The 21,119-nt window shown below is 35.9% G+C and overlaps 1 protein-coding gene across 2 annotated transcripts in view; it reads right to left on the bottom strand.

Annotated features, from left to right (window-relative positions):
* The window catches only part of TOR1AIP1 (torsin 1A interacting protein 1), a 35,308-nt gene that overhangs the window by 11,224 nt on the left and 2,965 nt on the right, over window positions 1-21,119 (bottom strand). For both annotated transcript variants that reach the window (XM_035010556.1, XM_035010555.1), the window contains exons 2-8: window positions 20,714-20,791; window positions 17,679-17,738; window positions 16,735-16,779; window positions 7,521-7,562; window positions 6,641-6,727; window positions 3,451-3,507; window positions 195-236 (exon numbers count right to left, since the gene is read on the bottom strand). In XM_035010556.1, the coding sequence (XP_034866447.1) occupies window positions 195-236; window positions 3,451-3,507; window positions 6,641-6,727; window positions 7,521-7,562; window positions 16,735-16,779; window positions 17,679-17,738; window positions 20,714-20,791 (411 nt within the window). The remainder of the gene's footprint in view (window positions 1-194; window positions 237-3,450; window positions 3,508-6,640; window positions 6,728-7,520; window positions 7,563-16,734; window positions 16,780-17,678; window positions 17,739-20,713; window positions 20,792-21,119) is intronic.

The raw sequence follows: 21,119 nt of genomic DNA, 5'->3' as shown, positions 1-21,119 counted from the left end.
CTTGTAAATAAGTTACTTTAGGTAAAATAGTCCTAAACACATTTCCACATCACAGAATAATTACACATTTGGTACCAATGTGTGGTGGGATTAAAAGGCAAAGAGGGTAAAATAACTTGATACCCTATTCAAATCCAAATTTGACAAAGTCAGAATTACTTGACTGATAAAAGAACAGACAACCAACCACTTACTTAGCACAGAAGGTTGCTTCTCAAGAGTTATGAAGTCTCGACCTAAAACAGAAAACAAAGATAAGGTCATACAATACTTGGAAATAAGAACAGTGAAGATATTGCATAGATATTCTACTTGTATAATATGCATACTATAAACCAAAAAAATCCCCACAAAAATCAAACCCTTCTTTCATCAGTTCCAAACATGCGATACATCCATTTTTTTCCCTTTTCTAAACTTCCAAAGTATTCAAGAATTGGATAATAATAAGTCAACTTTAGGATCAATACCATCAAAATAATGGCTACATGTACTGAATGCTTACCAGGTATGAAGTATAATCTTACTTAATTCTCAAACTTTATGTGGTTGATATACCATTATTCCTATTTACAAATCAGGACACTGAAACTGATCATTTTCCCAAGATTACATGTCTAGAGGTAGTAGGGCTGAGATATAAACCCAGGCAGTCCATATATGTTAATATATAGTATGTAAGCAATGTGGGCATTGCAAAGTAGTTACGAAGAGAAAGATGCTATTTTTTGTTTTGGGATGGTATCTAACAACTGTAAAATGATACAATGGGATGATGAGAAATGTATTTCAAACAATTGTAACAAAGTAAATTTCCAAATCTGCCCTAAAGAAATGAGTCATTTCTACCCATTGCTACAAGAGTCACTGTAAATTTTTCCATTTTTTTGCTGCATACAAATGCAATATATGCTAGCTGTAAACGAAATAAAACATTCTAGAAATGTACAACTTAAAAATTCATAAATATTTATTAAGTGCCTACTATGTGCAGGAATACCATGGTGAATAAGACATATGAATATTCGGGGCGCCTGGGTGGCTCAGTCGTTAAGCGTCTGCCTTCGGCTCAGGTCATGATCCCAGGATCCTGGGATCGAGTCCCACATGGGGCTCCCTGCTCTGCGGGAAGCCTGCTTCTCCCTCTCGCACTCCCCCTGCTTGTGTTCCTGCTCTCGCTATGTCTCTCTCTGTCAAATAAATAAATAAAAATCTTAAAAAAAAAAAAAAGACATATGAATATTCTTTTAGATTTGTTTTCAGTCTGTACCAACAAAATACTTAAAAATAGACACATGCTTTTTAAAATGTCTTTCATCATTGATTTTAAGAAGTACTTTTTATTTTTCTTTTAAAGATTTTATTTGACAGAGAGAGACACGGTGAGAGAGGAAACACAAGCAGGGGGAGTGGGAGAGGGAGAAGCAGGCTTCCCGCTGAGCAGGGTGCCCGACATGGGGCTTGATCCCAGGACCCTGGGATCATGATCTGAGCTGAAGGCAGACACTTAACGACTGAGCCACCCAGGCACCTCTAGCAGTACTTTTTTTTTTTTAAAGATTTTTATTTATTTATTGAGAGAGATAGTGATAGAGAGAGAGTATGAGAGGGGGAGAGTCAGAGGGAGAAGCAGACTCCCCGCTGAGCAGGGAGCCTGATGTGGGACTCGATCCCGGGACTCCAGGATCATGACCTGAGCCGAAGGCAGTCGCTTAAACAACCGAGCCACCCAGGCGCCCTAGAAGTACTTTTTTTTTTAAGATTTATTTATTTGAGAGCGTGTGTACATGTGAGGGGGCAGGGAGGGAATAGCGTGGGAGGGGGGAGGGCAGAAGGGGAAGGAGGGGGAGAGGGAGAGGGAAAGAATCTCAAACAAACTCTGTGCTGAGTGCAGAGCCCAACACGGGGCTCTATCCCACAACCCTGAGATGATGACCTGAGCTGAAACCAACATCAGACCCTTAACCGACTGAGCCACCCAGGCACCCCAAGAAGTACTTTTTAAAAAACACCTCTGACCTAGGTCTATATCTTATAATCAAGGATATGTCATAGTTTAACTGGATGGTTTATCTTTCTCAGTGACACATAAAATAATGGCATCTTAGATTTAAGGATATATATCTTGATCACCTATTCATTAGTATACAAAGTACTAATTTTTCATAACTAAAAAGTATTCCACTGTATGCATGTAGCATAATTTATATAGGGAGATACTTTTAAGAGCTTCCAAAAATCAAAGATGTAGAATAACAAAGGGCAAAGATATAAGATGATTCAGCAAGTAATTTTCCACAAATGATTTATTTTTGTGTCTTAGTGGGTTTTGTTTTATTGCAGTTTTAAGTTCAAACCCAGAACCTTCTAAAAACTAAATATATATAAAGTGAAATAAAGTGGAATTCTATAAACAGTGATTACAAAACAGATTTCTAAAGACTTTTTCCTTAAAAACAGTCTCATGGGATGCCTGGGTGGCTAGTCAGTTTAAGTGTCTGCCTTTGGCTCAGGTCATGATCCCAGGGTCCTGGGATCAAGCCCCGAATCGGGCTCCCCACTCAGCAGGGGAGTCTGCTTCTCCCTCTCCCTCTGCCTGCCGCTCCCCCTGCTTGTGCTGTCTCTCTCTCTGTCAAATAAAAAAATAAAATCTTTATAAATAAATAAGTAAATAAATAAATAAAGTCTCGTATTTCAAAAAAGGTGATGTGGAAAGAAAAAAAAGTCCTTGAAGATTTTATATACAAGGATATTTTAGGTTGATTAATAACTAACTCAAATTCTGGGACTTGGTTTAAAAATGGAAAAGAAAAAACAGATCATTTCTGCTTAACCTAAGAAACACATATCCACTGTAGATAATCTGCAAAATACAGAAGGAAAAGAAAAATGTCACCAGTTATTCTACCATCCTGAACAAATCGTTATTAGCATTTTAGTATATTACTTTCCAATCTTTTCTTTTGTTAAAATTGCTCAACACATTGTGAAAATTTTCAAGATTTTAAGCGAGATTCTAAGATTTTTATATACCTACCACCTAGCTTATCATTAACTTTTTACTATACCTTGGTTTATTACCTATTCAACTTCCAAACTTTTGCAATAGAGCTCAAATCATACTACATATAAAATTTTATATTCTTATTAGAAAATGTCCATGTAAGTACATTCAAACTACATTAGTTAAACTAAAAACAGCCAACAAATTTATATGGGAAGCAAGGACATTCAACAAGTCACGAATGCAGATCCTTGTTTTTTAAAATAAAATTCAAGCTTGAGTACAGAGCTGAAGCAAATTCAAGATGCTGGGTGAGTTTTTTAGCATTCACTAGACCTCTTTTTCAACATTTCATGTTAAACTGGAAAAGAGGATCTTCAAAAATAAAAACATTTGAGCACACATACAGGTAGACTTTTAAGAGTTGAAGACATGGTTTTACTTACTTCGTGATGACTGCCAAAATGATTCTGGATATTGAGTTGATGATCTGGGGGTTTGATCTAAAAAAACAACAAAAATAAATATAGTACACTGTAAAGTATACTGTACTATTTATTTATTTATTTATTTATTTATTTATTTATTTTAAAGATTTTATTTATTTATTTGAAAGAGAGAGAGCATGAGAGGGGGGAGGGTCAGAGGGAGAAGCAGACTCCCCGCTGAGCAGGGAGCCCGATGCGGGACTCGATCCCGGGACTCCAGGATCATGACCTGAGCCGAAGGCAGTTGCTTAACCAACTGAGCCACCCAGGCGCCCCTATACTGTACTTTTTAAATGCGTATTTTATAAGAGAACAATGAGTAATCAAAGGAGCAAAGATATTCAGTAATACCCCAGGGAATTCAACACTTGGGCTCACAATTTATTTTTAAAAAGTTTCTAAAGAGTCATGTTGTATTTAAAAAATTAACTAATTATCTCTTTCCTTAACCACTTCCTAAAGAAAAAAATGTAAGATATAGAACATGGCATGATGTAAGGGAGATAATAAAAAGCTTTGAGTTGGGGAACATTTTGAAAGTTTATAATGGATCTTCTTGAAATCATTAATACCCATTTTGCCTCAAATTTTTCTTGTAAGTGGCCAATACATTACATATTTTAGTCTACTCTCTTTAAAATCTTGTTTTCATATAAAAATGGAAATCATAACTAAACCTGTTCAAAAGCGATCAGAAGCAGGAGCCTTTGACATATTCAGGGTGGTAGCTAAATATTTTTGTTACCGTATTCCTATTACTAAAAAAATTTGAGCATCAATCTCCAAAACATATACATGTATTACTGAAATAATGTATTGACTAATGTGTTGCATTTATTATAAAATAAAAATAGACATTTTAAATGAAATAAAATACAAATATACATGAGATTCTAGTATTTTCTTCCTGCACTCCAATGGATCTTTGTTTTGTTTTTATTTAAATTCTAGTTAGTTAACATATGGTATAATATTAGTTTCAGATGTACAATTAAGTTATTTAACACTTCCACACAATCCCTGGTGCTCATCACAGTAAGTGCACTCCTTAATCCCCATCACCTGTTTCACCCATCCCCCCGTCCCCACCTCACCTCTGGTCAGTTTGTTCTCTACAGTTAAAGAGTCTGTTTCTTGGTCTGCCTCTCTCTCTCTCTTTTTATCCCCTTGCTCATTTGTTTATTCTTGTACCTCTTCGGTGATAATTAGCCCAGAAAATAATCTAGGAAGATCTGTATTCTTCTTAATATGCTCCCCTTTTTGTTCTTTAGCTAGAGTTCTCTTCTGCATGTGGGCCTGTGCTTCATTAAGAATTTATTAGAATTCTAAAGGGATCACAGAGCCTGCGGTTTATGTAGTTTTGAAGAACTATATGCTAGTGGCAATGGCATCAAATTACTGGCCATATGAATGGCTTAATCAGTCTCTAATTTTTAGAGCTTCGTGTATACATATACCAAAACTAATAAGAACACTTAATTTAAGTGTTACTATGTGACAGGTACTTTCTAGGTGCTTGCACATGTGAATTAATTTAACCTCTTAACAACCCAGATGAGGAAACTGAGGAACACAGAAGTTAAACAATGGCCTGAGGGCACCAACCTAGTAGTGGAGGAGTGGAACCCAGGGATTCTGGCTCCAGAGCCTATGTTCTTAACCACTATGCTAGAATGGTGCATATCTCCTTTGGGATTTCTGTATCAAGAAAGAATGGGGGAAAATGAGGCAGGGTGGGAAATATAGAGAATACCAAATGCCCATAAACCAGCTTATGAGCTTATTTTTAAAGTGGAATGATGAGGTAAAACTGGAATTACGGAAATTCTCAAAAGGTGGTGAGGGAAAGTGGAGAATTACTCTTCCAGAGGACTAAAATACAAATTATTCATTATTTACAGAGTTTACAAATTGGTTCAGCACTCTCTTAGGCCTCAATTGGTATTTTTTTTCTCTTCAGTCAATTCTTTCCTTTAATAAAACACAAATTCATGTGAACAATCATAAACTGTTATTATTGACCTGGTGTGAATTTGAACAATCCAGAGATAAAAGCAATTACCTAGGTATATTAAAACTTCATGTATCATATGATCTCACTGATATGAGGAATTCTTAATCTCAGGAAACTGAGGGTTGCTGGAGTGGGGGGGGAGGGATGGGGTGGCTGGGTGATAGACATTGGGGAGGGTATGTGCTATGGTGAGCGCTGTGAATTGTGTAAGACTACTGAATCACAGACTTGTACTTCTGAAACAGATAATACATTATATGTTAAAAAAAAAGATAGTAGGAAGGGAAAAATGAAGGGTGGGAAATCGGAGGGGGAGACGAACCATGAGAGACGATGGACTCTGAGAAACAAACTGAGGGTTCTAGAGGGGCAGAGTGTGGGTGGATGGGTTAGCCTGGTGATGGGTATTAAAGAGGAATGAATCATGGAACACTACATCAAAAACTAATGATGTAATGTATGGTGATTAACACGACATAATAAAATAAAACTAAAAACAAAAACAAAAACAAAACTTCCTAAAAGCTAACTAACATTCCTGATAGTGTAATGAGTACCACTGCCAATGAGATCAGTTTCTCTATAACATTTTTAAAATTTTTTAACAATTTTATTTGAGAGGGAGAGAACAAGGGCGTGCATACACGCATACACACATACACACACACACACACGCATAAGTACACAAGAGGAGGGAGGGGCAGAGGGAGAGGGACAATAGACTCCCTGCTAAGAGGGGAACCCAACATGGGGCTCAATTCCAGGACCCTGGATCATGACCAGAGCCTAAGTTAGATGCTTAACTGACTGAACCACCCAGGCGTCCCTCTCTATAATGTTTTTTTAAAAAACTACTTCTTTTGAGCACAAAAAATATCTTATATTTCATCAATATCAAAGTAGGCTAAAAAGTGACTTATTTGTTTAGATGTTACATGGCACTACATTACTAATTAGATGCACACATGAAATCAATAATTTTAATAAATATTAAAAAGTACACAACTTTTTAAAAAGTAGTTTTTATAAAACACTTTGAAGTATTTTTTAAAAAGCAGATTCACAAATACCTTTATATTTTAACTAAAAAGACAGCTCCTAAAATACAGTCATATGTATATAAAGCAACGTTACCTCCAGAATCAAGAGAATCCCCGGATATGACTTTAAGAGTAGTGATATCACTGTCAGAGCTGTCTTGATCATCCTGTTCAGTTTCTCCTAAAAAGAAGTAAATAATACACTAGTATAGTCTTTATTCTAATGCTCTAAAGATCTAGAAAAATAAGTAATTCAACATTAAAATGAAGCTTCTCTAAATATCAGATACAGAATTGCTATTTATTATGCTTACTATTCTGGATCACAGATTTTCATATAAGCTAAAATCGAGCATATTAATGTTCTCTGAGGTACATAATTATATCTCAAATATTCAGAGTAGTATCTACACGATTATATTCTGAAGCTTTACTGTAGAGTCAGAGAGTAAGCAAATGAGCATTAAATAGTGGAAAAATTCTACCTTATGGGAGGAACTACATATAGTCAGTGTGCAAATTCAGACAAGATTAGTATGTGCACACACATGTATTTACATATGTCCATCTGTGTTTCTGAAAGGGGGATGTACACATACACCCATAACAAACATTTCAGTATGCAGGTAACCTTAGATTATGGTGGGTTCTAAAATGGATTAAATTTTACTGTACTATTCACAGACTGATTTTGAAAAAATGATTATTTTAATACCATAGTCATAGGCCAGCATATGCCAGAACCTTTTATTAACTTTGCTTAAAATTATTAACTCAGAAAAAAGATGCTTAAAATGCATATAAAGACTATCATCGCTCACACTATCCTATTTTACTGGCCAATCAGATAAGCATGGATTTTTTTCTTTTTTTGTGAAGAAAAATACACGATTTTCTGCTCTCAAATACCTGTCAAAACTGCACCTCATGTTAATGGGGAAAAAAAAGACTTAGAATATTTTAAAAGAAAATACCTCCTTCAGAAAAATTGACCTTCTGTTGGACACTGGTGGCTTCTAGAAAAGAAAAGCAGACATGTCATACATAGTATCAGAAGCTAAAGCTCAGGAATAAACAAGAGCGTATAATTTAGGAAAGTGAACATAGAGACAGACCAACGAAGCTTTTTTTTCTATTAAATCTTAAATATATATATATTATATCCCTCTAGGTTATTTCAGAAATAAGTCTGATACAAACTAGAATCAGGAAGAGTTTATTTTTCCTTCAGCCGCAGGTCCATTTGTACTCTAAAATGTACCGTTTGCAGAAAACATTAAATTCTCCGTTGACAAATATTCCAGTCCCTATAAAGGTTAACTGTATTCTCGTTCTTCTATTTGCCAGATTCCCTACACTCTCTTAAGAAACCCACCATCCTGGCAGAACTGATGAACCAGTTCTTTTTATTGCACTGATACATCCAAAAAGAAAGAAAGAGGGAAAGAAACGGTCTAGCTCCAGCAAGTTCATGAACACCACTATTTCTCAGAGCCAGAGAATTTGGACAAAGATAAATGAGAAAATGTATCAAACAAATTTTAAATGTAGGGCTATTCTGAAAGATTTTTATTAAAGGGAGATAAACCCAAATGTGGCATTGCATAATTGGGCTAAAACATTGCTGAATGATCATTTGAGAGGTAGCATGAACCAGACTGCTCACAAAGCTGAAATCTGTTTCTTTTTAGCTTTTCCTTCTAATGATTTTAATCCCTATTTGCTTTTCAAAAGGGAAAACCACTGTGGAAGGCAAGTGCCAACACATTATATGGTGAATTTGGGAATCTTTTCTTCAAATCAGTTTAATTATATTAATATAACACTAGTCAAACTACTCCCACTACAAGAGTGGCAAGTGTAAATCAACATGTGAAATATTTTTGCCAGTATTTTTGGTATAAGAAAAAAACCGTAACTACACATACTATGTACTCTTAAAAAGCTAGAATCTGGTATATTATATTGCATTTTAATCTAGGATCTTTAGGGAGACTGTCTTTTCAATTTTCTTTTCCAAGCAGAAAAATGGAAAGTCAAACTTGCCTTAGTGCTATTCTCTTAAAATTTTTTCATAAATATTTCCATTCATACAAAAAGATAGCATTCCCCTTTTGGAGTTTTCTAAGCATGTAACTATTATTTTACTTGTCTTTTGTACAGCAGTTTACATTCTTTATTCATATAACTAATCTCATAGCACGCAAACAAAAGATGTTTTCTTAAGAATCAATGGTTACAGGGTGCCTGGGTGGCTCAGATGGTTAAACGTCTGCCTTCAGCTCAGGTCATGATCCCAGGGGTCCTGGGATTGAGCCCCACATGGGGCTCCTGACTCAGCGGGGAGCCTGCTTCTCCCTCTGCCTCTCCCCCGCTCATGCTCTCTCTCTGTATCTCTGTGTCAAATGAATAAATAAAATCTTTAAAAAAAAAAAAGCATCAATGGTTACGCCTTAAGTCGTTATCTTAATAATAGTTAAGCCCTTGATATTTGCATGCTGCTAGTTTTCAAAAAAAAACGTTCATGTCTGCAATCTGATTCCTATAACGTCATAAGGAAATACTCTCCTAGGTAAGGCTCATTGATAGTAAGTGACTTTTCTAAGGGTGTCTGAACAAATGATGAAAAAAGGACCTGAACACAAGCTCTTTTTTTTTTTTTTTAAAGATTTTATTTATTTGACAGAGAGAGCACAAGGAGAGGGAGAGAGAGGGAGAAGCAGGTTCCCTGCTGAGCAAGGAGCCCGATGTGGGACTCGATCCCAGGACCCTGGGATCATGACCTGGGCCGAAGGCAGCCGCTTAACCGACGGAGCCACCCAGGCGTCCCCGCACAAGCTCTTTTGATTTCTAGTCTACTACCCATCTACCACTGCATCAGTCTCATTTATAATGGCATAATTCCTTTTTTAATTAATTCTTTTTAAAGAGCAGTTTAAATTCACAGCAAAATTGAGGGGAAGGCAGATAGATTTCCTATACGGTCCCTGTCCTACACATGGCATAGCCTCCTCCATTATCAACATCTCCCACCAGTGTTCTATTTGTTGAAAAGTGGTGTCATTGATGGATCTATATTTACACATCACCCAAAGACCCTAATTTACAATTCACTCTTGGTGTTGCATATTCTGTGGGTTTAGACAAATGTATAATGACATGTACCCATCATTATGGTATCAGAGTATTTTTATGCCCTAAAAAATCCTCTGTGCTCTATCCTATTCATCTTTCCCCTACCACCACCACCACCACCACCAAATCCTTGATGACCACTAATCTTTTTACTGTCTTAATAGGTTTGCCTTTTCCAGTGTCATATAGGTTCCTGCATGTCTTTTCATGGCTTGATAGCTCGTTTCTTTTTAGCACTGAATAATACTCCGTTGTCTGGATGTGCCGGTTTATTTATCCATTCACCTACTGAAAGACATGTTGGTTGCTTCCAAGTTTTGGCAATTATGAATAAAGCTGCTATTAATGTGTGTGCGGGTTTTTTTTTGGTAAACGTTAAGTTTTCAACTCCTTTGGGTAAATATCAAGGAGTGTAACTGCTGGATCATATAGTAAGAATGTGGTTAGTTTTGTAAGAAACTATCCAACTGTCTTCAAAGTGTACCATTTTACCTGCCCACTAACAATGAATGACTTCCTCTTGCTCCACATTCTTGTTAGCATTTGGTGCTGCCAGTCTTCTGGATTTTGGCTATTCTAATAGGTATGTAGTGGTATCTTGTTTTAAACTGCATTTCCCTGATGACATTCAATGTAGACCATCTTTTCATATGCTTATTTGCCATCTGTGTATCTGTTGTTGAGGTGTCAATGTTAAGTCTTTGGCTCATTTTTCAATTGGGTTGTTTTCTTATTGTTGAGTTTTAAGAGTTCTTTGTATATTTTGGATAACTGTCCTTTATTAGATGTGTCATTTGCAAGTATTTGCTCTCAGTCTGTGGCTTGTGTTATTCTCTTGTCATTATCTTTTGCAGAGCAGAAGTTTTTAACTTCAGTGAAGTTCAGCTTACCAATTCTTCCATGGGTTGGGTTTTTGGTTTATATCTAAAGAGGCATCACCACATCCAAAGTCCTCTAGGTTTTCTCCTGGTATCTTCCAGTTGTTTTCTAGTTTTTAAAAAATTTATATTTAAGTCTGTGATACATTTTAATTTTTGCAAAGAGTTTAAGGTCTGTGTCTACATTCATTTTTTTACCTATAGATCCAGTTGTTCCAGCACTCTAATAAAGACTCTCTTTGCCTCTATTCTATTGCCTTCACTCCTCTGTCAAAGATTAGCTGACTACACGTGGGTCTATTTATGGGTTCTCTATTCTATTCTATTGATCTATTTGTCTACTGTTTTACCAATACCACACTGTCTCGATTACTGGAGGTTGAGCCCTCCTCCTTCATTCTTTTAATACTGTGCTGGCTATTCTGGATCTTTCAACTCTCTACATAAACTTAATCATTTTTTCAATATCCGCAAAGTAAGTTGTTGGGATTTTCACTGGGAATGCACTGAATCTATATATTAAGTTGAAAAGAACTGACACCTTGACAACACTGAGTCGTCCTATCCATAAATGTGGAATCTCCCTCCTTTTTTTAAGTAAATTCTTTGATTTTATTCATCAGTTTTGTAGTTTTTCTCATACAGATTTTGTATAAAACTTCTTAAATTTATACCTAAGTATTTCATTTGGGGAAGGGATGCTATTGTAAATTGTATTGTTTTTTATTTCAAATTTCTCTTGTTCATTGCTGGTATGTATAATAGTGATTAGCTTTGGTATATTAAACTTGCATCCTGTAACCTTGCTATAATTGCTTATTAGTTCCTATTTTTTGTCCATTCTTTTAGATTTCTACACTGATGATCATGTTACCAGTGAACAGTTTTATTTTTTCTTCCCAACCTGTATACCTTTTGTTTCCTTTTGTCTTACGGCATTAGCTAGAACTTCCAGCACAATGTTGATAAGGAATGGTGAGCAGGGCCATCTCTGCCTAAATATGCATTTAGGTTCCTTTATGTCTTTTCATACTTTGATAGCTTATTTTTAGCAAAAGCTTCCAGTTTCTCACCATTATGAGGTTAGTTGTTAAGATTTTTTGTAGTCTTATAAAGTTGAGAAAGATCCCCTCTATTCCTAGTTTACTGATAGAGTCTTTATCATGAATGGGTGGTGGATTCTGTCACATGCTTTTTCTGCATCTATCAACATGATCATGTGACTTTTCTATTTTAGTTAGTTGATGTGATAGATTTTCAAATGTTGAACCAGCCTTGCATACCTGGGACAAATCCTACTTGGTTCTAGTGTGTCTTTTTTTAAGGTTTAAAAAAATTTTTAAGTAATCTTTACACCCAATGTGGAGCTCGAATTCACAATCCCTAGATCAAGAGTCCCATGCTCTACTGACTGTGCCAGCCAGGTGCCCCTAATTCTTTTTGTAGTTTGGATTCATTTTGCTGGTATTTTGTGGAAGACTGTTTCATCTATGTTCATGAGATATTGATCTGTAGTTTTGTTTTCTTGTATTTGTCTGGTTTTGGTGTTAGGGGAATGCTGGCTTCACAGAATGAGTTGGGAAGTATTTCCTCTGCTTCTATCTATAGTAATTTGTGTCGTTTTTTTCTTAGTTTCTCTTTTTTCTTTTTTCCTTGGTTAGCCTGGCTAAAGGCTTTACCTTTGAAAGATAATTTTGCAAGGTACAGAATTCTAGCTTGGTCATTTTTTTTTTTATCTCAACACTTAAAATCATTCACTCCACTCTCTTCTTGCCTGTATGGTTTCTGAAGAAAAGTTGGATGTCATTCTTATCTTTGTTCCTTTATAGGTCAGGTGTTTTCTTCCTCTAGCTTCTTTCAGGTTTTATCTTTGATTTTCTATAGTTGAAAATGATAAACACCCACGTGTATTTTTTTTGGCATTTATTCTGCTTGGTGTTCTCTGAGCTTCCTGAATCTGTGATTTGGTGTCTGACATTAACTTGGGGAAATTCTTAATCATTATTGTTTCAAATATTTCTTGTTCCTTTTTTCTTCTTTTGGCACTCTGATTATGTGTGTTACACATTTTATAGCTGTATAGTCCTTGGATGGTTTTTTTTAGTCCTTGTTTCTTCTGCTTTTTGGTTGAGAATTCTAGTTTTTAAAATTAAGTTATAACTGACACATAACATTGTGTAAGTTTGCATACAACATGCTGACTTGATACATTTATATATTGCATTACCACCACCACAGCGTTAGTTAACACCTCTATCACATCACATTATCATTTGAGAATTCTATTGATACGCCCTCTAGCAGTCCAATCTAGTATGTCCATCAAAGGCAGGCTTCATTTCTATTAGAGTGTTTGTTTTTGTTTTTATTTTTAATCTCTAGCATTTCTTACTGATTCTTAGGATTTCTTTATTTCTGTTTACATTGTCCACCTGTTTGTGCATGCTGTCTACTTTATCCGTTAGAATCTCTAGCATATTAATCATAGTTGTTTTAAATTTCTGGTCTTGTAACTCCAACATTCCTGCCATATCTGGTTCTGATGTTGGCTGTCTCTTCAAATTGTTTTTTGCCTTTTGGTATGTCTTTTTCTTTTGAGAGAGAGACAACAAATGCGTGCACACACACACGTGAGGGGAAGAGGGAGAGAGAGAATCTTAAGCAGGCTCCATGCCCAGTGCAGAGCCTGACACAGGGCTCCTCCATCTCACGACCCTGAGATTATGGACTGAGCTGAAATCAGGAACCCCACTTTCTGGTATGTCTTGATACCAAATCTTAATCTCAAGATTATGTCCTGATGGCTGAACATGATGTACTGGGTAAAAGAACTGCTGTAAACAGGCCTTTAGTAATGTGGTGATGAGGTCTGGGGGGAGGGAAAGGGCTCCATAGTCCTATAATTCTTAGTTTTTCAGTGACTTTATGCCTCTGAACTGTGAACTTTGGTTCTCAATGTTTTTCTTTTTTTTTATTCATGAGAGACAGAGCAAGAGAGAAAGGCAGAGGGAGAAACAGGCTCCCAAGGAGCAGGGAGCCCGATGCGGGACTCGATCCCAGGACCCTGGGATCATGACCTGAGCCGAAGGCAGATGCTTAACCATCTGAGCCACCCAGGTGCCCATGGTTCTCAATGTTTTTCTTTCCTCCTTAGGTGGCACAGGATGTCTAGAGTGGCCCAGAGTAGGGTATTTCCTTCCCCTAGCTCAGCTGGGCTCTGAGAATACTCCAGTAGGTCAGGCTCTGGTTAACTAGATTGCCCTGAAGGCAGGCCTTGTTAAGAACAGAGTGCTCTGACATATTTCAAAATGATTCCTTCCCCCCCTCTCCCTGCCAACGCATGATGGGATTTTTCTCTGATATATCCTATGGGGATTTGGTTGAGCTCCTGGAGGTAAATCTCACAGTATAGTGAGGGCCCCATGAGACTGGGTCTCCTTGGCATTTTTCACTCTCAGACTTCTCCACATGGAGTCTCCTGCAATTCATCAGTTACAGCTCAGGTTTTTCTACCCCAGAACTGGTACCTGCAGAAATCTCCACTTTTGAGTCAGCTCTTGAGAAGCCATGATATCCTGTATTTGTCTCTCTATTCTGGGAGGCAGGGGTTTGTCCTGTGTTCTCTCCTTTCTCACAGATCCAAAAAGAGCTTTTGATTTTTCAGTTGTGTTTATTTGTTGTTAGGTTGGTGTGGTGACTTCCAAGCTTCTTACATGTGAAATGGAAGGGAAACCAGAAATCTCAATAATTTTTTGAATAAATTGATGAAGAAAAGACAGAGGGGCTAAACTCTTCTGAGGTTCCAACAAACAACAACTTCTAAGGGTAACTCATTTACAACAGCAGCTTTGCTAAAGTCACATTTATATGAGCATTACGTTTTATATAATTTAAAAATTACTTGGTATAGCAAAATTTAAGGCTGAATTGATTTTAGAATCTATATATTCCTTCATTGAGCTACCAGTAAAAAAAAAATGAATAGTGTAGTTATCCCTCTCTTTTTGATCCTAATTTATTTCCGCATACTTTTTAAACTCCAGGTCAATTTGTTCAGAGCCAATTCACCTAATAATCAATCCCTCATATAAAGGTTGCCTAAAATTCAGTTTCTTTTGTCTTGTTTATGTATGTATTGTCTAATTAGCCTGGGGGAGAATTTAAGAATTATTTTTTTAATCAACTTATATAAGGGAGCTCCCCATTTATTTTTTATACCATTATTTTTGAAGTATTCACTATTTCATGGATTTTATCTATTTTTGAACACTTTTAAAGATTTGATTCTAGTCTTTAAGTCCAGCGAGCCTAGAGCCCTCCCCACCCTGATTCCAAATAAAGTGGGTCCAAGAGGAAAAAATAATTATAAAAGCTGTGGCATTTAGTAGCCAAATGGCAGTAATTAAAGGAGCTGTGAAGGAGGTACTGCTTTTCCAATCATCTCAACCAATTAGGAAAAGGTACTTTCAGAAGTCCTAGGAACTTGTTTGTTGTAAGAATAGATAACTTACAACCATCTTTCCTGGTGGAAACCAACCACTAATTGTATCACTTTCTTTTGCCTGGTTACAGAGTTTAAGGAAAATACAAAGTTCCAGGTATATCTTTATTATAGAGTCTCTATTCCGAGCGACTTATTGAGTGCTGGTGTGAGAAGTGAAGGATATTCAAGGAAATAAAACTGCTTATTTTGTGCTCTTGTCTGGGGGCAAAGATAGGAAGATTTCGTAAATGAGATGCTGGTGCTTTCTCAAAGAGAAGACTAGACAGAATATAGGAGTCATTTTGCCCCGTCTTCTTGTGCTGTCCATACAGGCTAATATAGAGTGCTACAATAAATCTACATCCAGGCAAGTATTTAACTCTCTGAATTGACTCTCAGAACAAACAAATGTCACTTTGAGTAATGTGTGGTCTTTATTCCTGCCACTGGTATAAACCAGGGATTGGTAAACTTCTTCTATACAGGGCCAAATAGTAAATATTTGAGACTTTGCCAGCCACATGAGGTCTCTTTTCTTAGCTCATAGGCTGTATAAAAACAGGATTGTGGGTCAGATTTTACTCAGAGGCCGACTCCCCATATAGACACCTTTAAGAGCGGTACCTGTCAGATTATTCAATGCCAATCATGCTTTTGAGAAGAGTTAGAATGGGGTTGCAGGAAGGAGAGTGTAAAGAATAGTTTGGGGATATCAATAATACTCAAGCTCCATGAATAGCCACTTTTAATACTCTAAGAAGGTACTAACATTACTATAAAAAAGAATGAGAGGATGCCATTCTCTATTAATCCTGTAGAAATTTTTCTTTAAACAGGAAAGCAGTTTTTAAAAAGCCAGTTCTTATTATAAAGTACTTATAAAAATAATTTCTAAATCTACAATAGGAAGTAAAAGTACTGGATTATTTCAGCTCCAACTTCTCTTCCAATTAAGAGACTGTAACTTAAAAACATTTTTTTTTTAGGTTTTTAAATAGAACACTTGAGAAACTCTGGTGGGTATGAGTACACATGATGAGTTGCATACTGCAAGGAACATTTTCAGTACCCAGACACTAAATCCTGAAGTCTCTAAGAAATCAGCCTGAACTTAAGTGAAAGATGAATTTCAAAGAAGTTGCAACATTAAAAAAAAAAAAAAAGGGAAGCTTCCTTCCTTTTGACTCATCTCTAAATTTAGAAAAATATTGTAACTTAAAACTAAGTCCAACCACAATCAATGTAGGTTCATTCTTGGTATCTCATGTCCTACACCAAGGCAAACACTGGAAAGCATTTAAACCAATTCAACAAACATGGCAAAGGACACTGAACTTACTATGAAAAACATCTAGAATTTACTTTCTAAATCAAGAAAAAATGTGAACGTGTAAGTTGAGATCCCCTTTTCTCTCAGCAGTGTGAATTTAACGAAGTCTAATTAATAAAAATTAAAATGTATTTGTTATTACACATTCATATACAAATTTAAATAATATGACAAAAGACAGAATTTCAGATAGAATAAAAACCAGGGCGATTAAGAAAGATCATGGCCATAGGGACAGTGTCCCATAAGCTGAGATAATGAACAAAGTAATAGTCTCAAGCCCATGACTAAATGTGTATATTCCTGTATTCTGATAATCAAAACCCTCAAGAAGAACCTATAAGAATTAGAGATAAACAAACCTAATTCATTCATTTTAGTATTTCCATTTGTTTTGTATGCCGAATCTGCAAGAGAGATAGCAAGAAAATGGTTAGAGCTTAAAAGGAAATGCATCATATGGTTCTTTACCACAAGTTCATCATCAAAACCTTAACAGATCTTTATCATTATAATACTTAAAATAACAGTTATCCATCCATCAAAAAAACCCATCCTAATTCTTTCTTAAAGAAAAGGACTGAGGAGTAGAAACCTAATGTGAAGATAAATAAGGTTCTTTTTTAGTTTCCATGAGAAAGCACCCCTAATAAACTCTGAGAATGAAGCAGGAGTAGACTGCTTGGAATGACTTTACTAGTTTTCTTTTATAGTCATGAAATCAACTTAAGGGCAACATTTTTTAGAGGTTTTAGTCAAAAGGAAATATAAATGAGGCAGAAAAATTTTATAGCCCTGAGCTATTAAAGCCTCAGTCTTGGTTTTTTTAGTAGCATTATGCTGGGAACAATAAAAAGTCCCTGATCCTAGTTTAAAATCATCATGCTAACAAAAAGAATCATAGCAACATATAAGAACAGCCTCTTAAAAAAAATGAAGAAGCCCTTTATATATGTATATGGAAAGATGTATTAATATATTAAATAGAAATAAAAACAGACAGTAGGAAGGTGCAGAAAAGAGTGTTTATTGGGCTAACATTTGTGTTAAGAAGGGAGGAAAATATTTATACATGAATTTCCTTGTATCTCCATAAAATATCTCTAAAAAAATATCTAAGAAACTGAAAACATTGGTTGCCTCTGATGAGGAGACTGCGTAAAGGACAGAGAGGGCAGGGAGACTTTTCATTGTATACTTACGATAACTTTTAAATTCTGAACCATATGAATACATGTGCTAACCTATTTAAAAATAAAACTGTATTTATAAAACAGTTAAACCAAGAGACAAAACAATCTCTTACCAGATCTTGGACTTCTTAGAGGGGGTCTACACAGGCTGATTACAGGATCTTCACTCACCACTAATATAGGAAAACATTTAAAAAAATATGAAATGAACAAATAAACAAGTAAACAATAAACAAATAAATTATTGTTGTCTCCAAAACAGAACAGATAGTGAGGGAATGATTTCCATTTCAGTGAAAATGATCAGGCACTATATGAATGGATGTTGACAAAGGGATACCTGCACTGATAGAAACTTTGAGTAGATGACTTCCCTAAATCTTTCAGCTCTAAGATTTTAGGAAATATCTACCTTAGTTGCTAGTACTTCACACATCAGGTATTTAAAACTTAAAGAATTACCTTTAAAAATAAATCTTGTACATGTTCATAATCCTATCATTACAACTTCCTTCTTTTCCTCTTCTGCATTCCCACCCTTTTCAGATTTAGTTAAAACCTAAAGCTCAACTTAATCTATAGACATCAATTACTATTTCAGTCCCATCTTTTAAGAAGCATTTCCTGTATGCTCTATGATGTACATAACCTTATATAAGATACTTGAAGTAGAAAGAGTACCAAAGAGAGGTATTAGAGAATAAAATAGCAAGTACCCTTCTTTTGTAGCAATCTTTGTCCCTTGCCTGCTTTTTACTCACCACTGCACCCCCGGCATCTAGCATGGGGACTGGCATAAAGTAGGTGTTCGATAAATATCTGGAGAATGAATGAATGCTCCAAAGAATCAAATGTTCAGCAGCCAAAGAATCAAATGTTTGTGACAAAATAGTAGGCATTAAAAAATAATTATCTATGATTATTTAGCTAGGAACCACAACTATTAGAACAAAAATATCTATTTAACTACAGGAAAAATAAATGAAATTCTCCTCTAATATAATATAATTTCATATTGTAAATTAGCTTCATGATTTCCAGAAAAGAATGAATCTGATCACAGAACAATCATATAAGTATACATGGACTGAACTGAAAGAACAACCCAATGGCTATTTTAATGTGAAAATAATTAAATTCTGGAACTTCGAACAATAAGAAGAGTTCAAACTGTATCCCTCTTCTAAGCTAATCAACGTTTAACATGACTTACAAAAACAGGATGACAAATGATGTAGTTGTCTTTACTAGGTTGTTTTAGAAGGTGGCCCCTTGGTTTAGGTCTTTATTTTTTAAAGATTTATTTATCTGAGAGAGAGAGACCATGCATGCAAGTGAGGGAAGGGACAGAAGAAGAGAAGCTTTAAGCAGACTCCCCACTGAGCAGGGAACCCTATTTGGGGCTCGATCTTATCACCCAAGAGATCATGACCCAAGGTGAAACCAAGAGTTGGACGCTTGACTGAGCCACCCAGGTGCCCCTCAAAGTATTTTTCTAAGAGAATTTATAATCTTTTTAAAAAATTAATTAATTAATTAATTTGACAGTGAGAGAGATAGCGACAGCAGGAACACAAGCAGGGGGAGTGGGAGAGGGAGATGCAGGCTTCCCGCTGAGCACGGAGCCTGATGAGGGGCTCGATCCTAGGACCCTGGGATCATGACCTGAGCCAAAGGCAGACACTTAAGGACTGAGCCACCCAGGCGCCCCGAAGAGAGTTTATAATCTTAACACAGTAATATAGGCATTAAATATAAAGGGTGTGTTTATCTGGAACTAAACTTGAACTTTATTCTAAATTGAGAACAGAATAAGTCAAATTATAAAGCATAATCTTTTTTTTTTTAAGATTTATTTGAGAGTGAGAGAGGAAGAGAGAGTGTGTGCGCACGTGCATGCACAGGAAGAGGAGCAGAGAGAGAGAGTCTCAAGCAGACTCCGCGTTGAGCAGCGAGCCCAATGTGGGGCTCGATCCCAGGGCCCTGAGATCATGACCTGAGCTGAAATCAAGAGTCTGACGCTTAAATGACTGAGACATCCAGGCACCCCAAAGCATAATCTTATCAGAAGCAATGGATAAGGAAACAAGTCAAGATATGAGTTTAAAAAAAAAAAAAAGTCAGGGATGGTCAGTTTCATAGTTACCATTATTTACGGTTGTGGGACTTTCCTAATATCAAAAAAAGCAAACTGAAAATAAATGGAACTAAAAACTAAAGGATACTAAGCATTAATAACTGAACTAAATCCTTTCCCCTGCTTTTCAAAATAGTTTAAACGGTTTTTAAAACTCAAGTAGACTATCAATGTAGCCTACTTCTATGTTACATTGATACTAAGATACAAATATTTCTACACTTTAACATCTCTGAAATTGGGATGCATCATACCATCTATGGCATATTACAGTTTAATTGGCAGCATTTCTTCTTTCTAGGTGGTACATAAAACAATGATGGTAGATCTTACAACTGATGACATTTTAGATTTGATGAAACACTGACCATATCATGTCATGATTTTACTATCCAGACTACTTAATTCATTTTATTTTATTTTGTTTATTTTTTTTAAGTAGGCACCATGCCCAAAATGGGGCTTGAATTCATGACCCTGAGATCAAGAGTCCCATGCTTTACTGCTGAGCCAGCCAGGTGCCTGCCACTTAATCCATTTTAAACGGAAAGTAGTGTGATATAATCATGCACACCACACTTAACGAACTTCACTGAGTATCTAATTATTACACAGGAGAGTGACAATGAGGTGCTTGGGGAAAATGAAAAGGCTTTGGAGAAGACAAACCTGGGTATGAATTTTGGTTCCATCATATATCATGTAATCATAGGGAAGAGTCTTAGCTTCTCTGAGCTCCAGTTTCCTCACCTATAAAATGGGTACATCTATCCTGCAGAGTTATGTGAATGAATGACCATACACAAAGTGGCAGGTAATTAGTAGTTACTGAAGTATCCATCCCATCTTTTCTTGACATATGCCTATATGGCTTAATCCAATAAACAATCTACAGAGAACATTCACTGAACCTCTGAGTAAGTTATGATTTGGGACCCTTGATGAACAAGCTATTATGCGTGATAAAAAAAAAAGTTGGCAGATAAGGCAAAAAACAATCACTTTTCTTACCTGGAGTTTCTTGTGTTCTCTGGATAGTTTTCTTTGGGACTGTTTGGCTCAAAACAGTTTGTGAAGCTGGTTCATCCTCTAAAGAACAGACATGACTTTTGTCAAAATTCAGAATATATGACGTGGGTACAGATTATGCACCTTAACAGCAATATACAAGCAGAAACGCAAGTAATTCATTTCTTTAGAAATGTGTAATTAGATCTACCAAAACTTAGGAATTTGGGTATAACTACTCAAGGCAATATAAAAAATAAACTACTCACCTTTGATGCTTTACAATAAAAGTATATTAATTTAGAAATTTAAAAGATGGGCCAGAGTTTCAGAAATGATGTGGAAGAAAGCAAAAGTGTGAAAAATGTTTAGAACCTTATAGATTTACTAAAATAGAAATAAATCCTTT

Source organism: Mirounga leonina, unplaced genomic scaffold (assembly GCF_011800145.1).
Source record: "Mirounga leonina isolate KUSES-001 unplaced genomic scaffold, KU_Mleo_1.0 Mir_154, whole genome shotgun sequence".
Classification (NCBI taxonomy): Eukaryota; Metazoa; Chordata; class Mammalia; order Carnivora; family Phocidae; genus Mirounga; species Mirounga leonina.
This window is presented reverse-complemented; position numbering and strand designations above follow the sequence as displayed.